Source organism: Marmota monax, unplaced genomic scaffold (genome assembly GCF_021218885.2).
Source record: "Marmota monax isolate L192 unplaced genomic scaffold, Marmota_monax_Labrador192_F-V1.1 WCK01_AAM20220418_F8-fsc00179, whole genome shotgun sequence".
In the NCBI taxonomy this organism is placed as follows: Eukaryota; Metazoa; Chordata; class Mammalia; order Rodentia; family Sciuridae; genus Marmota; species Marmota monax.
This window is the reverse complement of record NW_026695200.1, coordinates 1,725,253-1,745,125: the sequence shown is the minus strand read 5'-3', so window position 1 is coordinate 1,745,125 and position 19,873 is coordinate 1,725,253. Positions and strand designations below refer to the sequence as shown.

The 19,873-nt window shown below is 36.9% G+C and overlaps 1 protein-coding gene across 1 annotated transcript in view; it reads left to right on the top strand.

Moving 5' to 3' along the window:
- The window catches only part of Gabrg3 (gamma-aminobutyric acid type A receptor subunit gamma3), a 609,972-nt gene that overhangs the window by 326,048 nt on the left and 264,051 nt on the right, over positions 1-19,873 (top strand). The window contains exon 4 of the mRNA XM_046428836.2: positions 18,456-18,676. Within this exon, the coding sequence (XP_046284792.2) occupies positions 18,456-18,676 (221 nt within the window). The remainder of the gene's footprint in view (positions 1-18,455; positions 18,677-19,873) is intronic.

Sequence of the window (19,873 nt, the reverse complement as noted above, 5' to 3'; positions counted from 1 at the left end):
AACATGCTTGGGATGAGCATCCCAATAGAATGCAGACGACAGGCTTGACCAAATCACATGCCCAGACAGTGGAAGGTTCAGGTCAAACCCAGGGCCCTATGCTCTGTGTTTTGGAGCCTGTTTTACCCTCCTGCTTAAACAACTGCCTACCAATATTATGTCCTGTTCAGTTGTCCTAACTGATCACAAGGCTTGTCCTTGGACCTAAGAGCTTTCTGCATTAACTGGGAACTTGTTAAAAATGCAGATTCTCCAGATGCATCTAAGACCTACTTAATGGAAAGTTTCTGGAGGTGGGGCACTATAGCCTGTGATTTAACAAGCCTCTCAGGTCATTTTGAGAATAAACATCTATAAATACTTAACATGTTCTCTTCTCTTACCTCCCTCACTTCTGACTCTTGCCTGCTAAATCTTTCATAAATGAGTCGCAAGTTGTCAATCATGATTCTAGCCCTTATATACACATATATCCCAGTCAACTTGTTTGTAAGAAGAAAATATGCGGTTGCACCTGAATGGAGAAGACATGCCTTCAACTTGCTCCACTTGAACAGAATGAGGACAGAATGGCTGTCCAAAGATGAAGACTTGGTTAGGTGTGATCCTAAAAGAGGACAAATGCAGATCCTGGGGCATCACCTCACCCAATCCTAAGGAAATTCTGGCAGAGAAAAAGTTTCATTTACAGTGAAACAAAGGAACAAACAAAAATTTCTAGAATCAATCTGAAAGCAAATATGCCCTTGATAAGAGATCTACCAAAAGTCATCACTGGATCAGTTTTCAACCATATATGGGGCAGAGTGAGTTTTAAATTAAATGTTCTTATTTTTATCTTCTTTTCCATGTCTTAATATTAGATGTACATGCTCATTGGCATGGGATAGTATATGGATACCTTGTACCTTTCTACTCCCCTCATTTTAATTGGTCTAAAACATTAGTTATCTTTAAATTTTGACCCATGTTGGACCCTAACTCTGGTTTATGTAAAAATTTCAAAACCAAGGGTTAGGCTTCTGATAATGATGAACAAGGGAGACCAGAATAAGGAACTCACTAGAGACAAAGGAAGGACAAAATATAAAATTTCTGCTTGAGATGAGAGATCTATTACCATGGCTATGAAGTCTTTGGAACAAAAATACGGATGATAAGGAAAAATCACAATGAGTATCTGGGCAGTTAGGGCCATGCTACTTTAAGGAGCACTGATTGATCTTGGAAGAGGCTATTGACAGGCTGAGATATAGAAGAAAATCTAGTCATCCCCAGGACCTGGAATAGGGCAAGTTGGATTCCAGGGCCTTTCATGATGAGGTCTAGTAAAACCTCCACACTTTGGGTTGCAACTTTACAGACAAGGAGGGAAAAGTGGAATAGAAACAGGCCCAGACTGTGTACAATTCCTGAAAGGAGGAATCTAAATATTGGGAAGGAGCAAATAAAGCCATCACTATTTTGTAGATAATACAGATGACCCACTATATCCAAAGATTCTGCATCCATAGATTCAGTCACCCAGTTTCCAAAGATAATTAGGAAGACATATTTTTCTTTTAATTATTCACTAAACAGCCTAGTATAACATTTATGTATGTAGCATTTACATTTTGTTAGGTATTATAACTAATCTAGAGATAAAATATATAGGTGCACATGCCTAGGATATATGCAAATACTGTGCCATTTTGCATAAGGGACTTGAACATCTTTTGATTTTGGTATCTGCGGTGCCCTGAACCCAATTTCCCATGAACACCAAGGAGCAGTTGTGTAATAACAAATGTAGTTGCACTTCTGGCGTGAAGCAAAGAGTTCAGCAGACCTTTTCCCTGAAAAAACAACCACTTAGCTGGAGGAAATGATAAACATACGTACTTGCATCTCTTCCCCAACCCCCGCCCTCCTTTAAAGTCTCTGGAACTTTTCAAGATTCAGATGGGCAATTCGAGAGTCATTCCTCAAAGAAATCTCAGGAAGAACCACAACAGTCTGTGACATTTAAGCCCCTTCTCCACCCTGCTTTGCTTTAACTTACAGAAGCTCCAATTCAGGCATTGTGCTCAGTGCAGGCACAGCTAGGAAGACAAGGGTTCCCTCCTTTGCCCTAGATCCAATCTAGGTCTACAGTTTCAGCTGGGAGACACAGCTTCTGGTGTCCCTTAGGTACAATAACAGAATCTTCACCCATAGGCCTGCCTCTCCCCTGGGTGAATCCTGGCGACTGGGGCCCTCTGCTTCTCCCAGAGTGACTCCCTGCTCTATGAGCCAGTGGAGAGCCATGACCAGTAGACCCTAGTCTTCTTGGCTTGCTCTTCTTGCTCTTTTTGCTCTTTATCCTAAGAGTGAGCTATGACAGAGGTGATAAGTCCCCAGTGTTCTTGGCCTATCATGCCTGGCATAAAGTTCTTACCTATGAGCAAGGGCTGAGTGGACAAGGAGCCTCTGTCCTCCATTGCACCTATCTTGAAGACCTGCTTTGTAAGAAATACTAAAGGACTCTCTTCAGGCAAAAAGGAAGTGACTCTATACAGTGATTAGAATCCACATGAAAAAAAATAATAGATGAGTAAAGGTAATTATGTAATATGACAGTGTAGAAATATTTCTTCTCCCCCCGCCCCCTGCCCCTTAACTTAAAAAGGAACTGCAGTTGGGAATGGTGGGACATACCTATAATCCCAGGCTAAGGCAGGAGGATCACAAGGTCAAGGCCAGTCTGGGCAATTTAATGAGACTCTTCCAAAATAAAATTTTTAAAAGGGCTAAGGGTATAGCTCAGTGATAAAATTCTCCTGGGTTTAATCCCCAATGTCTATCTCTCCCTCCCTCCCTCACTCTCTGTCTCTTTCACACACACACACACACACACACACACACACACACACACAGAGAGAGAGAGAGAGAGAGAGAGAGAGAGAGAGAGAGAGAAATTAATTGTATTGTTATGCTTATAACATGTAGAAATGTAAAATTCAGTAATGGGTGGGGAAAAAAATCACAAAATTGTATCTGAGTAACATTATTGACACCAGATGCTAACTTGACTCCACAGGGGAAAAGAAAGAAAAGAAGCAAAAATGGTGAATATGATGGTTAATATATTCTTGTTCAAATATTTGCTTATTCTTCTTCCTTTCCATATGAAATGTAAGTACAAATATATGCATGTTCTTCTATCTTTCCATATGAAAAAAAGGAACCTTTACATCGATACCTTAGACATAAAATTTAGTAAAATGCAGGAACAGACACTTCACCAAAGAGAATATAAAGATGGCAGATAGGCACATGAAAAGATGTTTAACATCTTAGCTGTCAGCGACATGCAAAGTAAAACAGTGATGTTGCACTCACCAATTTTAATTGTTTTAGCTATAGAAGAGTTAAAAAAATACTGACAACAGCAGAGACAGTCGAAGATGTTAACTGGAACTTTTAAAAATTGCTCGTTAAAATGCAGAAGTATACAACTACACTGGGAAACAGTTAGACAGTTGCTTATAAATTTAAATATTTTCTAAAATATGACCCAAAGGTCCACTTATGGATATTCATGCTAGAGAAATGTAAATTTATTTCCACATAAAAACTTGTACATTAATATTTAGAAAAACTTGTACATTGATATTTAGAATAAGCTTATTCATAATTGCTAAAAACTGGATACTACCCAATGTCCTTCAATTGGTGAATGGATAACAAACTCTGATATATCCCTGCAATGGAATAATATTTATAAAAAGTAATGAATTTCAATTCATTAAACTTGGACAAATCTCAAAGACATTATGTTAAGGGAAGGAAGCCAGATTCAAAAGGTTGTATATTATATGATCCCATTTACGTAACATTCTCAAAAAAAAAATCCACAAAATTATGAGGATGAAGAACTGATCAGCAATTCTCAGGAGTTGTAAGTGGAGAAAAGGTGACTACCAAAAGAAAACAGAGGGAATGTTATTAAATAAAAGAATCATTTTGTGTTCTATGTTGATAGTTACCCAGATATATACATGTGTTTAAAATTCAAATTTCAAGTATGGTACATAAATGAGAAAAGTTACCGTTTGATAATACAAAATTAAAGTAAAAACTCCATATTTTCAATAGCATCAAATATTAAATAACTAAGAAAAAATAAACAAAAGATTCATAAAGATAGTTAACTACAAACCATTACTGAAGAAATTAAAAGAGATATAAATAAAGGTTGATATATTCTATATTCATGGTTTGGAAGATTCTAGTAGAATCTAGATGATTATCCACAAAATAAAATGTAATCAATATAATGCCTGCCAAAGTCCCAGTAGAATGTGTCTGTGTGTGTGTGTGTGTGTGTATAACTTGCAAGCCTATTCTAAAAATCGATGTAATGTGCATGTGACCAGAAATGGCTGATATACTTTTTAATAAAAATAAAAACCTCAAAAGACTGGCTCTCTGGGTATCAATATTTATAGAAAGCCACAGTAATTAGGATAGTGTTATTGGTTCAGGGGTACAATAATAAGTCAGTGGAGTCTGTTAGCCTAGGACAATGCCCAGGCACAGATGGTTTATGATAGACAGGGCATTGTAGAACAGTTGTGAAACACAGTCTTCTCTCAATGTGGTGGAGGAGCAATTGAATCTGCACATGAGACAAAAATGAATACTTGTTCTCGGCTTTACACAAAAGCAGTTGGGATGGATTATAGATATAAATATGAAAGACAAAACAGTAGAACTTCTGAACCTTAAAAAATGGGAGATTGGGCTGGGGATGTGGCTCAAGCGGTAGCGCGCTCACCTGGCATGCGTGCGGCCCAGGTTCGATCCTTAGCACCACATACAAACAAAGATGTTGTGTCCGCCGAAAAAACTAAAAAGTAAATATTAAAACTCTCTCTCTCTCTCTCTCTCTTATCTATCTCTTTAAAAAAAATGGGGAGATCTCCATAGTTTCAGAACAAGAATAGACTGTTTTTGTTTTGTTTGTTTTTTTTGTTTTTTTGGTAGAAATAGAAAAAGTACTAAAATTCATATGGAACCATGAAAGAAACTTATAGCCAACACAATCTTGAGAAAGAAAAATTATCATAATTTCTGATTTAAAAACATATTAAAAAGCTTCAATGATTAAAATGGCATGATATTGTCATAATGACAGACATAGTTAGACTACTAGAATGGAACAGAAATCAATTCTGCATGTGTGGTCAACTGACCTTCTATAAGTATGCCAAGTTAACTAACCTTCTACAAGTGTGGAGAATATTTTGGGAAAACTAGATATCTACATAATTAAGAATTAAATTGCATCTTATCTTACTTACGTTACCCAGGAATATCAACTCAAAATGGATTAAGACTTAAAAATAAGACCAGAATCTCTAAAACTTCTAGAAGAGAACATGGGGATATTCTCTTGACATTGGTCTTGCAAAGATTTCATGAATATGACACCAAAGCCCAGGAAACAAAACAAAAATACATAAGTAGGAACATTAAAAAAAAAAAAACAACTAAAATTCCTCTGACAACAAAGAGAGAGAGAAAAATGGAATTTTTAAAATGCAGCCTATGGGATAGGAGAAAATGTTTACAAACTGTACATCAAATAAAGGGTTCATTTCCCAACTATACAGTAAGCTGCTGTAATTCAATAGCAAGAAACTATATAACCAACTGAAAAATGGGCCAAAGATTTCAAGTCATTTCTCCAACAAGAGATACAAATAACCAGGAAGTCTGTGGAAAGATATGTAGCGTTACTAATCCTCTAGAAAATGACAACAAAGCCACAATGTGAGATGACCTCAAACCTGCTAGGATGGCTGCTATCAAGAAAACAGGTGAACAAGTATCAGTGAGGATGTGGAGAATTTGGAAACTGCAAAATGGTGCAGTCATGGTGGAAAACACTACAGAGATTGCTCAAACAATTGAAACTAGAAATACCGTCTGGCCCAGCAATTCCACTTCTGGGTGTTTTCTCTAAAGAATTGAAATCAGGATCTTAAAGTGATCTTAACACTCCATGTACACTGCAGCACCATGAAGGGCCAAAACACAGAAGTGAAAGTCCACATGGATAGTACATCAAAAAAAAAAAAAATGTAGTACATACATAAATGGAATATTTTTCAGCCTTAAAAGTAAGGAAATCCTGAAATATGTGACAACATGTTAAATTTCAATGACATTATGCTATGTGAAATAATCCCATCACTTAAGACAAATACAACATGATTCCACTTACATGACTTATTTTAAATAATCAAATCATAGAGTTAGAGAATAAAATGATGGTTGTCAGGGGCTGGGGTAGAGGGAAATGGGGAATTGATAATTAATGGGCATGTTTTATCAACTAGCAAGATAGATAAATTCTAGAGATTTACTCTGTAACAGTGTCCTTGTAGTTAACAAGAGTGTATAACATTTTTTAAACATGATAGATCTCATGTTATGTACTCTTACCACAGATATATATATATATATTCTTTTTTGGCACAGGGGATAGAATCCAGATGCATTTAACCACTGAGTCACATCCACAGTTCTTTTTATTTTCTATTTTGAGATGGGGTCTCACTAAGTCTCAGAGGGTCTCATTAAACTGCTAAGGCTGACCTCTAACTTCTGATCCTCCTGCCTTAGCCTCCTAAGCCTCTGGGATTACAAGCATTTGTCACTGCCTCTGGCAAAATAACAAATTTTTAATTTTTAATTTTTTTTTCCTAAAGTGAATGAGTGAGAAATTGGACTTTATTAAAACTAATAATGTCTTTTATCAAAACTAGAATTTAAAGGAGAAAAGTAAACTACAGAGTGGTTGAAGTTACATGCGATAGCATAATCAATAGTAGAGATTAGCATGGCATGGAAATGAGCTACTTAGAAATTGTGCCAGGTGCTTACTTTACAGTGTCTAGATGAGTCACAGATTAAATAATGCAATACTATTAGCAATCAGAGAAGTCAGAATACTTCTGAATAGCTTAAATTTACAAATTGAATACAGAACTAGGGATCTAGAAGACGCATTGCAGGCTTTTTTTTCCCCAAATTTCTTTTCATGTGTATGTGACTATTGAAGTAGGAAGACCTGACACAAAATGCATTAGAATGTTCTGAGACACTTCAGAACAATACAATTATAGAGATATGTAAACAGTAATGACAGTACACAAGTATATCAGTCTTGAATAGGAAACCGGAATTGCATTCCTCTTCTTGGGGCAAAGAACAGAAGCAACATTGTTTCTATGTATAGAAATCCTTTTGTCCTATGAAATTGTGCACTTTAAAGGAATTTTGTTAATATTTACCATCTTTATTTACTAATGAATTCATTATACCAATGTTAGTGCTTTATAAATACATAAAATATTCTTAGATTTATGTGATAATTTCCCATAAAGTCTATATGTACACCATTAAAGTATATATTTAGTTTGAATTCTGCTTTTCAATGTCCACTTTTCCAGTTACAGTACCATCTGTTTCATTTCATGTCTTTGGAAATATCTGCATTCTGACTTCTGTGGATATAGTATTTCACATTCTTAAGCATAAAATATGATGAGATTAAAAAAAAAAGTTTGTCTAATGTACCTTGACAACTTTGAATGATATTATACTTCTATTATCATTGCAAATTACTTTCCTTTATTCTGCTTTCTAATTAAATGCTATTTTAGGCAAAAATTAAGACTGTGAAAATGGTTCAGCTGCCTCCTAAATGAAAGGAAAGTGCATCTCTGTACTGACACCATCTTTGTATAGAAAATTGGCACAAGTTCGTTGGGCCAGTTAAAGAAATAATACTTATCAAACTTTATAACATTTGGTAAGTAGTAAGTGCACAGTAAATGAGAACAGTTTATGCTTTAAAATGTCTAAGATTGTAATCCAATATTGAAATCTGTTTTAATAGTTGTACATTTTTCATGTGAGAGATATTCCCCTGAATGATGAGCATCTAGTGCATTTTAGGCAGGTGGAATATCCAGCATGGCATGTGATTTCCATGTAGGCCATGACTCAAACTAATAGTGTTTTATGAAGTGATGTTTTTTTTTTTTTATCTCTACTAGCTTATGTGATAAAATAGTTAATTTTAGTATATTATTCTCTTTATCAGTTTTCAAATCAATAGTCATTTGTAAATATTTATGGAGAATCTGAAAATTTTAGCAAGAGCAAGTTAATGAAGTCTTAGAACTGCCCTCTTGTGACTTTCAGAAATACTGTTTGCATAAGATCCTACTCCCTTCTGCTAATCTTAATCCCTGAGTTTATAAAGTTTACACTGTCTTGACTTATTTCTTTTAAACTTTCTAGATCAGGCATTCTAAACTCTGGAGACTTTGGGGACCCTTCTCCATTTTCATAATTGCTTACCTCACCCTTTCCTCTCCTCTTCTTTTTAGTAAGTCTCCTATGACCTTTCTGTGCTTCTGACCTCTAAACCCGACATCATAATCGTGGTCCTTCTCCTGTCTTCACTGAGGCCTCCCCAGGGTGTCCTTCCTCCCACTGTGTTTCAGAGTTTATACTGCCTCCAGTTCCACTGTGGGGGCTGATTTTCTAATCTGTGGATGATGTTAACAATTTCTCTTCTCTAGGACTACTTCCAGCTAATGTGTTTTATATGTTTACTGGTAGTAGCCTTAGAAGGGGCAAGCCTGGAAATCGGCTACTGCCTTTCCCCAGAGGTCCCCTGTTTCACTTTTTCTCACTTACCTATTGGTTGACCAGACTCAGCCTGAAATGCCAAGTCCTTCAGAAAAGCTCTGTTTTCACAGAGAGGTCTCACAAAGTTCTATAGAGATCTCAAAAGGCAAGGCTGAGGATCTATCTCTGTTCCATGTAGATATTTAGAAAAAGAATATTTCAGTCTGAAGCAAAAACGTGATTCAGCAAGAAACTTCAACTGGTAATGATCAACAATTGTGACCACTTTCATGCTGGGGTCAGTTGTAAAACAAAACATTTACTATGTATTTAAATCAATTTCCCATAAAAAGGTCAAGCAGTTTTGAGCTAAAAATAATGAGATTGAGAAGTCTCAAGCAATTCCATTTAGGGCCTCATTTTCCTGATTTGGAGACTGTGGACAGAAGAGAACTCTAAAGACTTCTCTACATTTTTTTATTCAGGCAATTTAAATCTAGCACTGTGAAATCTTACAGTACATGTTGAGCATGTAGCTCATTGGTAAAGTGAATCCTTTGCACATGCAAGGACCTGGATTGAATCTCCAAAGCAACAAGAACAAAAAATAATTTTTCAATATGTTTAATATTCACTATGTTTAAAAAAATATGGAACCCTGATTTTGACTGTTGCTGACAGGAAAAATACCCAGGCCTAAACAAACAAATAACAATAAAAAACATGCTTATGCAAAGCACATGATAAAGCAGCTTCTATAGTTCTTTCAATTCTCTTTTGGGTGATAGTAAGTACTTCTAAGATATGTCTTAAGGGACATCACTTTACAATTCTTGAAAGATGCTCAAACCAGGTCTCTCCTGGAGACGTAACATGAATATGGAACCCCACATGGAATTAGTGTGGCATGTGTGCTCTCCTGGAAGGGGAAGAAAAACACCTTGAGTCCCACCTCATTCCTGTAGACCTGCCTTGAGACATTGTATGATTCTCTGAATGACAGAGAGGCTTGGGTGCCAGCAGCTAAATAAGCTTCTGATATGGGTCAGAGACCACAATTCATCCCAACAGTGATCATGCCCATGGGATGCTACAGATCAAGTCAGATTATGACGCAATTAGTGTTACAGTCAGTCTTCTGAATTCATGGATTCTTCATCTGCAGACTTAACCATCCTTGGATCCAAAAAAGGAAAAGAAAAATAACAAACAGAGCTAGGGGCAGTAGCTCTGACTTATAGTTCACTCAGGAGACTAAACTGGAAGAATCATTTGAGTCATTGAATTAAAGACCAGCCTGGGCAACATAGTGAGACCTCCCATCACAAAAACAAGACAAATATTTGGAAAAAAAATTGCATCTGTATTGTATGTACAGGAAGTTTTCTAATCATCATTACCAAAACAAAACAGCAAAACAACTCTTCACATAGCACTGACATTGTGTTAGGTATTATATGTAATCCAAGGTATATGAAGTATAGGAGAGGATGTACCTAAGTTATATGCAAAGTCTGCACCATTTTGTGAGATATTTCAAATATTTGTAATGTATCCTCTTCATGTTCTATAAAGCTTATAATCTTGTGATGGCAACTATTAGGACACAATAGTACCTAAGGTCAAACCTCCTGCCTATTCCTACCTCTTCATTCCTGCCTGAGAGTGTGAAGGTCCAAGGTGAGGGGCCAAAGCTGAGCACAGCCATTAGAAAATGTCTGAATCAGAGAAGAGAATGGTGGCTAGCAAGAGGGTGGAAAAAATGGAGAGAGGTTGGTCAGTGTGAAAAGTTCCAGGCTGGGGATGTGGCTCAAGTGGTAGTGTGCTTGCCTGGCATGTGCGGGGCGCTGGGTTCAATCCTCAGCACCACATAAAAATAAAATAAAGATGTTGTGTCCACCGAAAACTAAAAAATAAATATTAAAAAAATTCTCTCTCTCTCTCTTTAAAAAAAGTGTGAAAAGCTCCAATTTTAAGATAAATAAGTTTTACAGACTTAATCTACAGAGGTGTGATTATAATTAACAATATTATAAATGTTCTCACCACCAAAAAGGAAGAAAAAAATAAAATAAAAAGCAATAAAACAAAATTTAAAAACAGGGTGACCTTAAGGTGATGGTTTTGCTAATTGGCTTGGTTGTGGCAATCATTTCACAATGTATACATATGTCAAATGTGTTCTACACCCTAAATGGATACAATTTGTTTGTCAATTATACTTCAATAAAGCTGGGAGAAAAAATCCAAAATATTTTAAATCCACTATGTGGATGATACTTCTTAGTCACTGTCTTGCAATGGGATTGTTAATATTTTGTGAACAATAAGTAAATTGTGTATGTGTCATTTATTTGGAATACAGATTTATTACAAGAATATAATCTATAAAAAGTGTAAGTAAGCTTATTGATATTATGGAATCCACTTTCTAACAACACAGATTACTCTTCTGACATTTTTGAAATATAAAAGCATAACAATTGTACATATCAATGGGGTAGGTATCATGGGATGTTTCCATACATGTATACATTGCATCATGTTTAAACCAGATTAAACACACCTATCTCTTCAAATATGTATAATTTCTTTATGGTGGCAACTTTTCAAATTCTTTTTTTTTTCTCTTTTTTTTGGCTCATGGAAAAAGTGTGAAGGTCATTTGTTATAGACATTTTGCTTCCCGCAACTTCCCAGAACTTGTATTTCATGAAAAACAATGACATAAGAAAAGATGTTATCTGAAAGAAAGATATACCAGGAAAAAAGATGGACAACATTTTGAGAAGAAATCCAGCAACTATATTAGGAAAGTCATTTTATGTTCAGAAGGAAAGTTCTTTGCACAAACCTCTTGCAGAAAGCATGAGAGTGTACATGTCAACACTTTAATTCTCAAGAAGGAAAACAAGGCTTTCCTGAGTCTTTTCTGACATCTTAGTAAGGGTGTCAGAAGTGGTCTAGAGGGCTCTGAAATTCATTCCAGAAGATCTAACCCTCAATTCTATGGGTACTCATGCTGAAGTATGGGGGTCTGCAGCCAGTAGGTACATAGCAGTTGCCCTACAGGCCAGGCCAAGCAATCCATATAGTCTGAACCAGCCTGTTGTTCTAAAATATCTGCCTATATCTTCATTTATATACCTCTGTTATATGTGTGTCTGTATGTGTGTGTATTACTGGGAATTGAAGCCAGGGTCTAATGCATGCTAAGCACATGCTGTACCAATGAGCACCAACCCATCTATCTCTTTTTTTATTTATCCAGATCTATATATCTAATATCTATATCTATTTATATTTTTCTATATATCTGTCTGTATCTATAGATGTGAAAGGGAACTTTATACAGTGAAAGCAAATAATTTGAATTGTTTTTCAAAATAAATAGTAAAACTTGCTTTATGCAAATGAACCAGATATTAAATTTTAGCTTCTATAACCACCTTCCCTCGTTTGATGTTCTTTATGTATGGAATAATTTTTAACATAAGTCTCTGCCAATGTACAACAATAGGAGAAAGAACCAAACTAGCATGGATATTTGTAAGGGGTGGAATTTCTATTCTCACTCTACCCATGGGTAACCATGCTTCTTTATACCTCAATAGATAGATATAAACATTTTTATATTTATTAGCTATGAATGTCTCTCCATACATATGTGGATAGTCTGTGACTATTATTTTATAAAGAATAACTGACAGCAGTTATATTGTTTTGAGTGCTGGTGATTGACCCCAGATCCTCATGCATGTTATGCAGGAGCTCTACCACCGAGCCAAGTCCCAACTCCAATGGCATCTTTTAGTGATGTATTTATCTATCTAATAAGAGGTGATATGCTAATGGGAAGTAGCCTTACTAGGGTAGAGAGGCTACTGCCCTCAGAAGTTTGTGTCTCTAGCAACCAGAGATCTCAAAGACTTAGTCCATTATTAATCTATCACTTTTTCTGCTTCCTCTTTGGCAAAGAAAGGCAGAAAAGTGTGAAGAATTAAACTTTTTGAATTTTTAGGGGGTTAAAGATGGGTATTATTAAGAAGCATGATTTTTCTTCTGTTTTGTCAAAATGCTCCACATGCTGCAGAAATTCATGGCTTATTTAGGAATCATTAAGTTCTTGAATTATTAAAACGAATGAGCATAGGCCCTCTACCAACATGATGGTTTAGTTTGGTGGGGGTGATATTCTGCACATTTTCACCTGTTACATTTATTAGTATTTTAGACACTTTCATTTCATTGCCATTTATGAATATAAAAAGTTGTTTATTTTTAGACAGATATTGTAAAAGCAATTCTTTTTTTCCTCTGCAGAACAAAGATGATTAATGCCATTACAAAGAAAATCTATGAGAGAAAGAAAAATATTTCTTAGTGGGTGGGAAGTGTTTCCCCAACATTTAGTCACATATGGACACAATAAAACATCCACACCAAGCACAGTCGCATAGTTGTGAGCCCTCTTAGCTTGGAGTAGTGGCAAGATTCCATTATACAGAAGAGCAATTTCGCTTCTCTTGCTCCCAGGACATTTATAATGTGCTCCTCTGCTATGGGAAAACAGTATGGAGGAGGGAGCACTTTCTGCCTATATAAGCCTTAGCTTCATACATAGCTTCTGAACACTTCAAACATGCAAAACCTCCTCTTAAGTGTGGAAGATGGAATGTAGGAAGTCATTCTCTCGTGTCCTTCTCGCAAGAGATACAGAAATGAGAGAAATGGAGAATTAGTTTCCACAATGAAAGGCTAATGGGGCAGGAATATAGAAACATAAATGTCAGAGTTGGAAGGGTCCTTGCATTCAATCTACCCCAATGCTCCCTTTTGGCAGATGAGGCAACTAAAACTAAGGCAGGTAAATGGGCATCATACAATTTGTAAACAGAGTAAAAGTAGAGGATGATTTTTCCCAGGTGTTCTTTGTTTCACATGTTCTGAAATCAAACACCTGGATTTCAGCTGCTGTACCTCTTCTAGTTCACAAGCAGGAAATAGATTTTGACTGCAAAGTTAGAACAATTGGTGCTCAGTACCTGTGAGAATGTATGGAAGTTACTTAATCTCTTAAACCTCATTTACCCTCTGCAAGAAAGGATACTTATCGTCTGTGTCTGGATAATTCAAGTTCCTAGTAAAGAATGCACCTGTGCCTGGTGGAGGGACTTTAGGTAATGTAATGCAGCCTATCCTGCCATTCAATTTCAAATCTGCCTTTAGAAGAACTGTCTTAAGAAAAGGGGATGGAAAAGGTACATTAATGGGGATGGAAAATCGAGAAGACAAAAAGAGAAGACAAGAGGGCCCTTACTCATATTTATCTGACCATTATTATACAGGATCATCCAGAAGTTTATTCTTTAGCAAATTAAAAAATAATCCCAACCTAGTAAATAACTCTAGTAAAAATTTTTTTAGATTTCTGATTTTCTCTGACATAAACTAAAATAAACAAATAGAAAAAATGATTTAAACAACTTTAGGTTCTTTCCATAACACATCATATGGAGCATTTACAGGGAGTATTGACTGCCCGGGCATCAGTGAACCCATTGTTGAGCTCTGGACACACTGGGAGAACATGGCTTTCATTCCTTAATCCAATAACCAGTGTTAAAGGAAAGCAATTAACACTCATGAGTGCCTGTTAATGCCATATTGTCCAGTGTCACATTCTCAATTTTATTCAAAGTACTGAGTGTGCTCTCTGTACAAATATAATTATTTACTCATAAATCATCATCATGAAGCTCAAATCCTGGCGTCAAGGAGGAAAGGGTTTTTTTTTTTTCCCTCATCCAGTCTATTCTTTGAGTTTGTTGCTTCCTCTGCTGGGAACTGTCTTCCATTGGTAAATGTCAATGTGGGTCACTCTGCACCTTACCAAGGACTAGGATGAATCATAACTTGCCTTCTCAAGAGGCCTTCTTATGCTTCTTGAACCCCACATCCTGGAGTCTTCTCTCTCCCTACTGTATGAGTTGGTAAAGACTGGGAATTGCTGCTCTCATAAATAGCTCTGGGTAATTCTTGCCCATTCATGTATCAGCAGAGGCTCTGCTCCACATAATCTCGCAGGGCCTGAAAAGGGGGCAAATGAATTCCATATGGGTTCTTCAAGAATCCTATCAGAATTGGCACACACTACTATTCTCTTATTTCAGCTTATCCTAAATGAAGTCACCACACTCATCCCCAAATGGGAAGTAATTCTACCCTATAGCTGCAGATGGGAATATGCATGGTTTGTTAAACAGCTCCAATGACCACCATGATTTGTATCATAATTGGTAAATACTCGGCCCTGTCTCCCTCATCCTCTTCTTCGAAGGAGGCAATCCAAAAACCAACTCTGTCCCAGCCCCAAGGTCAAGTTTACATTATATGATTGGGCTTTTGTATCCATGGGTTCCATATCTATAGGTTCAATAAACTCTAGATCAAATATTTTGGAAAAACAAAACAACAACAACAACAACAAGAACAAGAACAACAACAACAACAAAAAAATCCCAAGAAGTTCAAAAAAAGAAAAACTTGAATTTGCAGTGTGCAGACCAGTAAGCTGAGTTTCTGTGAATGAAGTGATATGTGGGCAAAGGCTACCACACCTCCCACTATTTCATAGATCCTTGGTCTCCCTTTAGCACTAGTTATTCAATTCACATCTTCTTTGTGTACTGTATAGTTAAGCCCATGATGGTTGTATCTGTAAAGAATATGTTCAGACTTTTTTTTTTCTTAGCACTATTCCCTAAATAATACAGTACAACAACTATTCACCTAGCACTTATTTTGCATTAGGTATTGCAAGTAATCTAGAGGTGATTGAAAGTATAGGGGAGGATGTGCATAGCATGCAAATACTGCACCTCCATTTTATATGAGACTTTAGCATCTTCAAATTTTGTTATTGGTGAGAGTTCTGGAACCAAGCCCCTGCAGTCACTAAAGGATGACTACATGTACATACATGTTCCTGTGAAGACATAAAACCTGGACATGGCTTCTTTTGGTACATTGACCAATATTCTAAGAATAATAGCTAGCTAGCTTGCTAAGCTTTCTTCCTCCCCACACATGCAATATGTACACCAGGATGGAAAAGGGCCAGCATGCCACAATGAACACACTGGTTTGTAGCAATTAAAACTCTAGTGGGCAAATATTGAATGAATGGGCTTTGTCCCTGGGTAAAGCCAGGGTGTCCTTGTACTGCCAGTAATTCTGGTCCTGGGATGGAGCTCCTGAGTACTGTTTTCTTCCTGACTCCATTGTCTCCCATTCTATTCTTTATCCATTAATCACTTTGGTCACTGTGAAGTGAACACTGGAGAATTGGCTTCCTTCAGAGCATAAAGCAGTTTTTTTAGGCTGCTGTTTGCCCATGAAGGATAGGAATAAAAAGGATCATTTGAGTCTCAAATTGTCACTTTTCTTCCTAGCCTGTGGTTCCTTGGGAAGAACTTTCTTAGATCATAGCAAGCCTCTTCCCATTGAAGCCAGTGCTCAGCCACTTTTGCAAATCACTTCTCCACATGATTCTGAAATGGCATCTGTGTCTTTGGTATTGCAGGCCAGTTACTTCTCCCTCTCCCCTGCTGTTATTTTCCTTCTTTCAATCTTAAGTACAATCATTCTTCAGTGTCTATAGGAAATTGGTCCCAGGACCTGCTCTGACACCAAAATCTACAGGTGTTTGTGTCATATAAAATGACAGGGTATTTGCAGAGACCCCCGGACACACACACACCTTTTCCTTTACCCAGTACAATGTAAATGGTTGTTGTATTGTTTAGAATAAATGACAAGAATAAAAACTTTATTCAGGATCAATACAAATGCAATTTTTTAACAATATTTTAGATCTATGGTTGTTGAATCCCAAGGAGGGCTGACTGCACAGGTAACGTGGCCCCATCAGTCTCTGGTGGAAGATCGTGGCTTTGTCTTTTCCTTCAGCCATAGTTACTTAGTACAAGATTTTACAGGATGAAAACTTAATTCATTTAGAGATTTGATTATTTCTGCAAAGTTGATTTGACAGGCTTTGGGCATCATGCAAGTTCTGCCTCTTCCAGCCTACCCAGGCTCTGAATTAGCTTCATCTTTCTCTTCTCTTTCATGATTGCTTTAGAAGGCAGAAGCCATTAATCCACAGAGGCACTTTTAGGAGACACACAGACTTCAGTGGGACTCCGATTGCTGCTATCACACAGCTCACTACAGTTGCAGATCTTTGTAGAATTGAAGCTTCTGGGGAAGTGCCCTTGATAACCTGCTCCCAGTTGCTGCCTCCCTGTTACTTGCTCCCCTGGCTGCTCAAAGCTTGTGCAAGACTCAGCTTCCTTGTTCTGTATTTCCTCCTACATTGAGTACTTGGGTACTTCCAGACTATGTTTTCTTTTGCGATAACAAAATTCTCGAGACTATGTAAAGGATGCAAATTTATTTGGTACATGCTTATAGATGTTGGGAAGACCAAGCATGGCACCGGTAACTGGTGAGGGTCTTCTTGCTGCACAATGACATGGCAGAGGGTATCACATGGTGAAACAGAACAAGCATGCCCTCTGCCAATGGAAAAGATAACTATGGGATTTGTTGAGAATTACCTACAGTACCTAGTGGAAAGTATGAAAGCTAGTTAAGATCCTTAACCATCAGTCTCCACAACCTTCTTTCCCTGGGCATGATGGTAATTCTTTAAACTGTGATTATGGGAATGACCTCTGAGGTGGGCCATTTGAGAGATACATTTTAGATCCCATAGTGGTTTCAGGCCTTTCTTAATTATCTGATGGTCTCAGCATAGCTTTATTGGGTTCTGTGATTTATAACCTGGCCCTTTGCCTCTATAACCTGAGCTCTCTCAGCCTTCAGTCAGCATTTGGCTTGAATGGCTATTCTATCTACTGTTCTTTGCTGGTTTTTTTCTTTTTTGTTTTAGGTTGTTTAAGAAGACCCTTTATTTTTCATATTTTGTATTGGTGCATTATAGTTGTACATAATGGTGGAATTTGTTGTTACATATCCATACATGCACACAATATAACTTGTTCAAAATCATTCCCCAGTATAGAGAAATCTCATGAAAATCAAAGGGAGATCTGTAAAATAGAGGAAAATGATTAGGGAAGGGAGAAGAGGAGAGTAAGGAGAAGAATCTGAGTAAAAACAATAATTATTATTATTATTATTATTATTATTATTATTATTATCATTATCATTATCATTATTGAGTTATAGATGTAAGCCAGGAATTAGGGATTAACATGTAATCCCTAATTTGTATCATTACAAAACCTTTAAGAAGTGGAAATTACTATGTTCCTCATTTTACAACACAGAGAACATATATTCTGCTAGGCCACACTCTGTCAAAGCTTGAACCTCTGAACACAGGTTTGCATCTACCTTGTGAAATATATTCTACTGTCTCCTTCAGTCCCTCCTTATCCTTTTGCAATTTAAGGTTTACAAAGCAATATGTAATATCTCATATGTTAAACTATTGATTAGTCATATTTATCATTTGCTGAATCATACTATGTTATAAACAACGAGCTGTATCAGTCATGAACAAAGAGAGGAATGAGAACATGAAAATGTAAACATGGAGGAAAAATAGACTTTGTTGGTGAAAATAAAGGGGAAACAACTTTGGCACAGAAAATAAAACATTCAGAAAAGCCACTAATAGGTCTCTCTCTCTCTCTCTCTCTCTCTCTCTCTCTCTCTCTCTCTCTCTCTCTCTCTCTCCTGTGTTTCAGGAATACCAAATTGATATATTTTTTGCTCAGACCTGGACAGACAGTCGTCTTCGATTCAACAGCACAATGAAAATCCTCACACTTAACAGCAACATGGTTGGGTTGATATGGATCCCTGACACAATCTTCCGAAATTCTAAAACGGCAGAGGCTCACTGGATCACAACTCCCAATCAACTCCTCAGAATTTGGAATGATGGGAAAATCCTTTACACTTTAAGGTAAGATATCCTGTGGATTTCTTTAAATCATTAACTGACACATAGTACATGTGCCATTTGTACATATTTATGGAATACATTACAATAATTTAATACATGTATACATTTATTAATCCAATCAGGGTAGTTAGCATTCCAACTCCACCAGTATTTATCATTTCTATGTGTTTGGAATTTTTGTATATTTCTAGTTGTTTTAAATGCATGATAAATCACAGACTATAGTTACTCCATTGTGCTATAAAATACTACAACTAATTCCTGCCATCTAACTACAGAATCTTTAATTACTTATGGTCTAATTTTGGATCCTTAATTTAAGTTATTGTTGAAATGAGACCCTATTTTTATCTCTTAAGTTCTGTTCTTTCTCATGTTTAACATACTACAGAGTTCTGAAAGAGTCTGTCCCCCTAATAGCAATTGTGTAAAAATAAAGGCATTCAAATGATCTGCAATGAATAGGAACTAATTCATTCATCAGAATCCATTTCTGCTGGAAATTAGTTGTGAAAATTATCTTTTATATATTTAACTCCATAAGTCCACTCAGCCGGGAAAATACAGATGTCTTGGAGTCCTAATTAACAAATGTCATTATAGTTAAATTTGAGACCACAGGACAAAAGACAAAGTGGGTGTTCCCCAACTCATCCCTAAAGGAAGATGCAGCAACCCGGCAATGTGTCCTCTTAGAGCCAGGTAATCCTCACAGAAACCCAGGGAGATGAGAGAATCTTCTTCAAAGAAGTGGCTTGACTTTCCAAAGTTACTGCATGGAAGTAGTGTGACCAGATTTTGACCTAAGTCTGAGTCCACAGTGCTCCTCACATTCCCAGAATGGTCTAAGCTTACCTGACCACGAAAATAGTGCCCCCCAGGCCGCCTTTTTGCTTATTTAGTGCTAGGGTCAAGAGGACAGCACCCTCTGGCAGTGGCCTCTGAGGGCATACAACTCAGAAAGGCACAGCTTTCACATTTTCCACTGACCTGTGGCTGCTTCTCATTGTGTACTTACTACCTCTGGACCTGGCCCCCAACTTTACATGTTCCTACTGGCTTGGCTCATCTACTTCCTTGACTTTAAAGTCATATCCAAGCTGAGGATCGGGTGGTTGTTCTGGACTCCAGGTTCTTGGAGACCACCTGCCTGTCTGCTACTGTAGGCTAACAAGCATTTCAATTTAGTATGGCTCA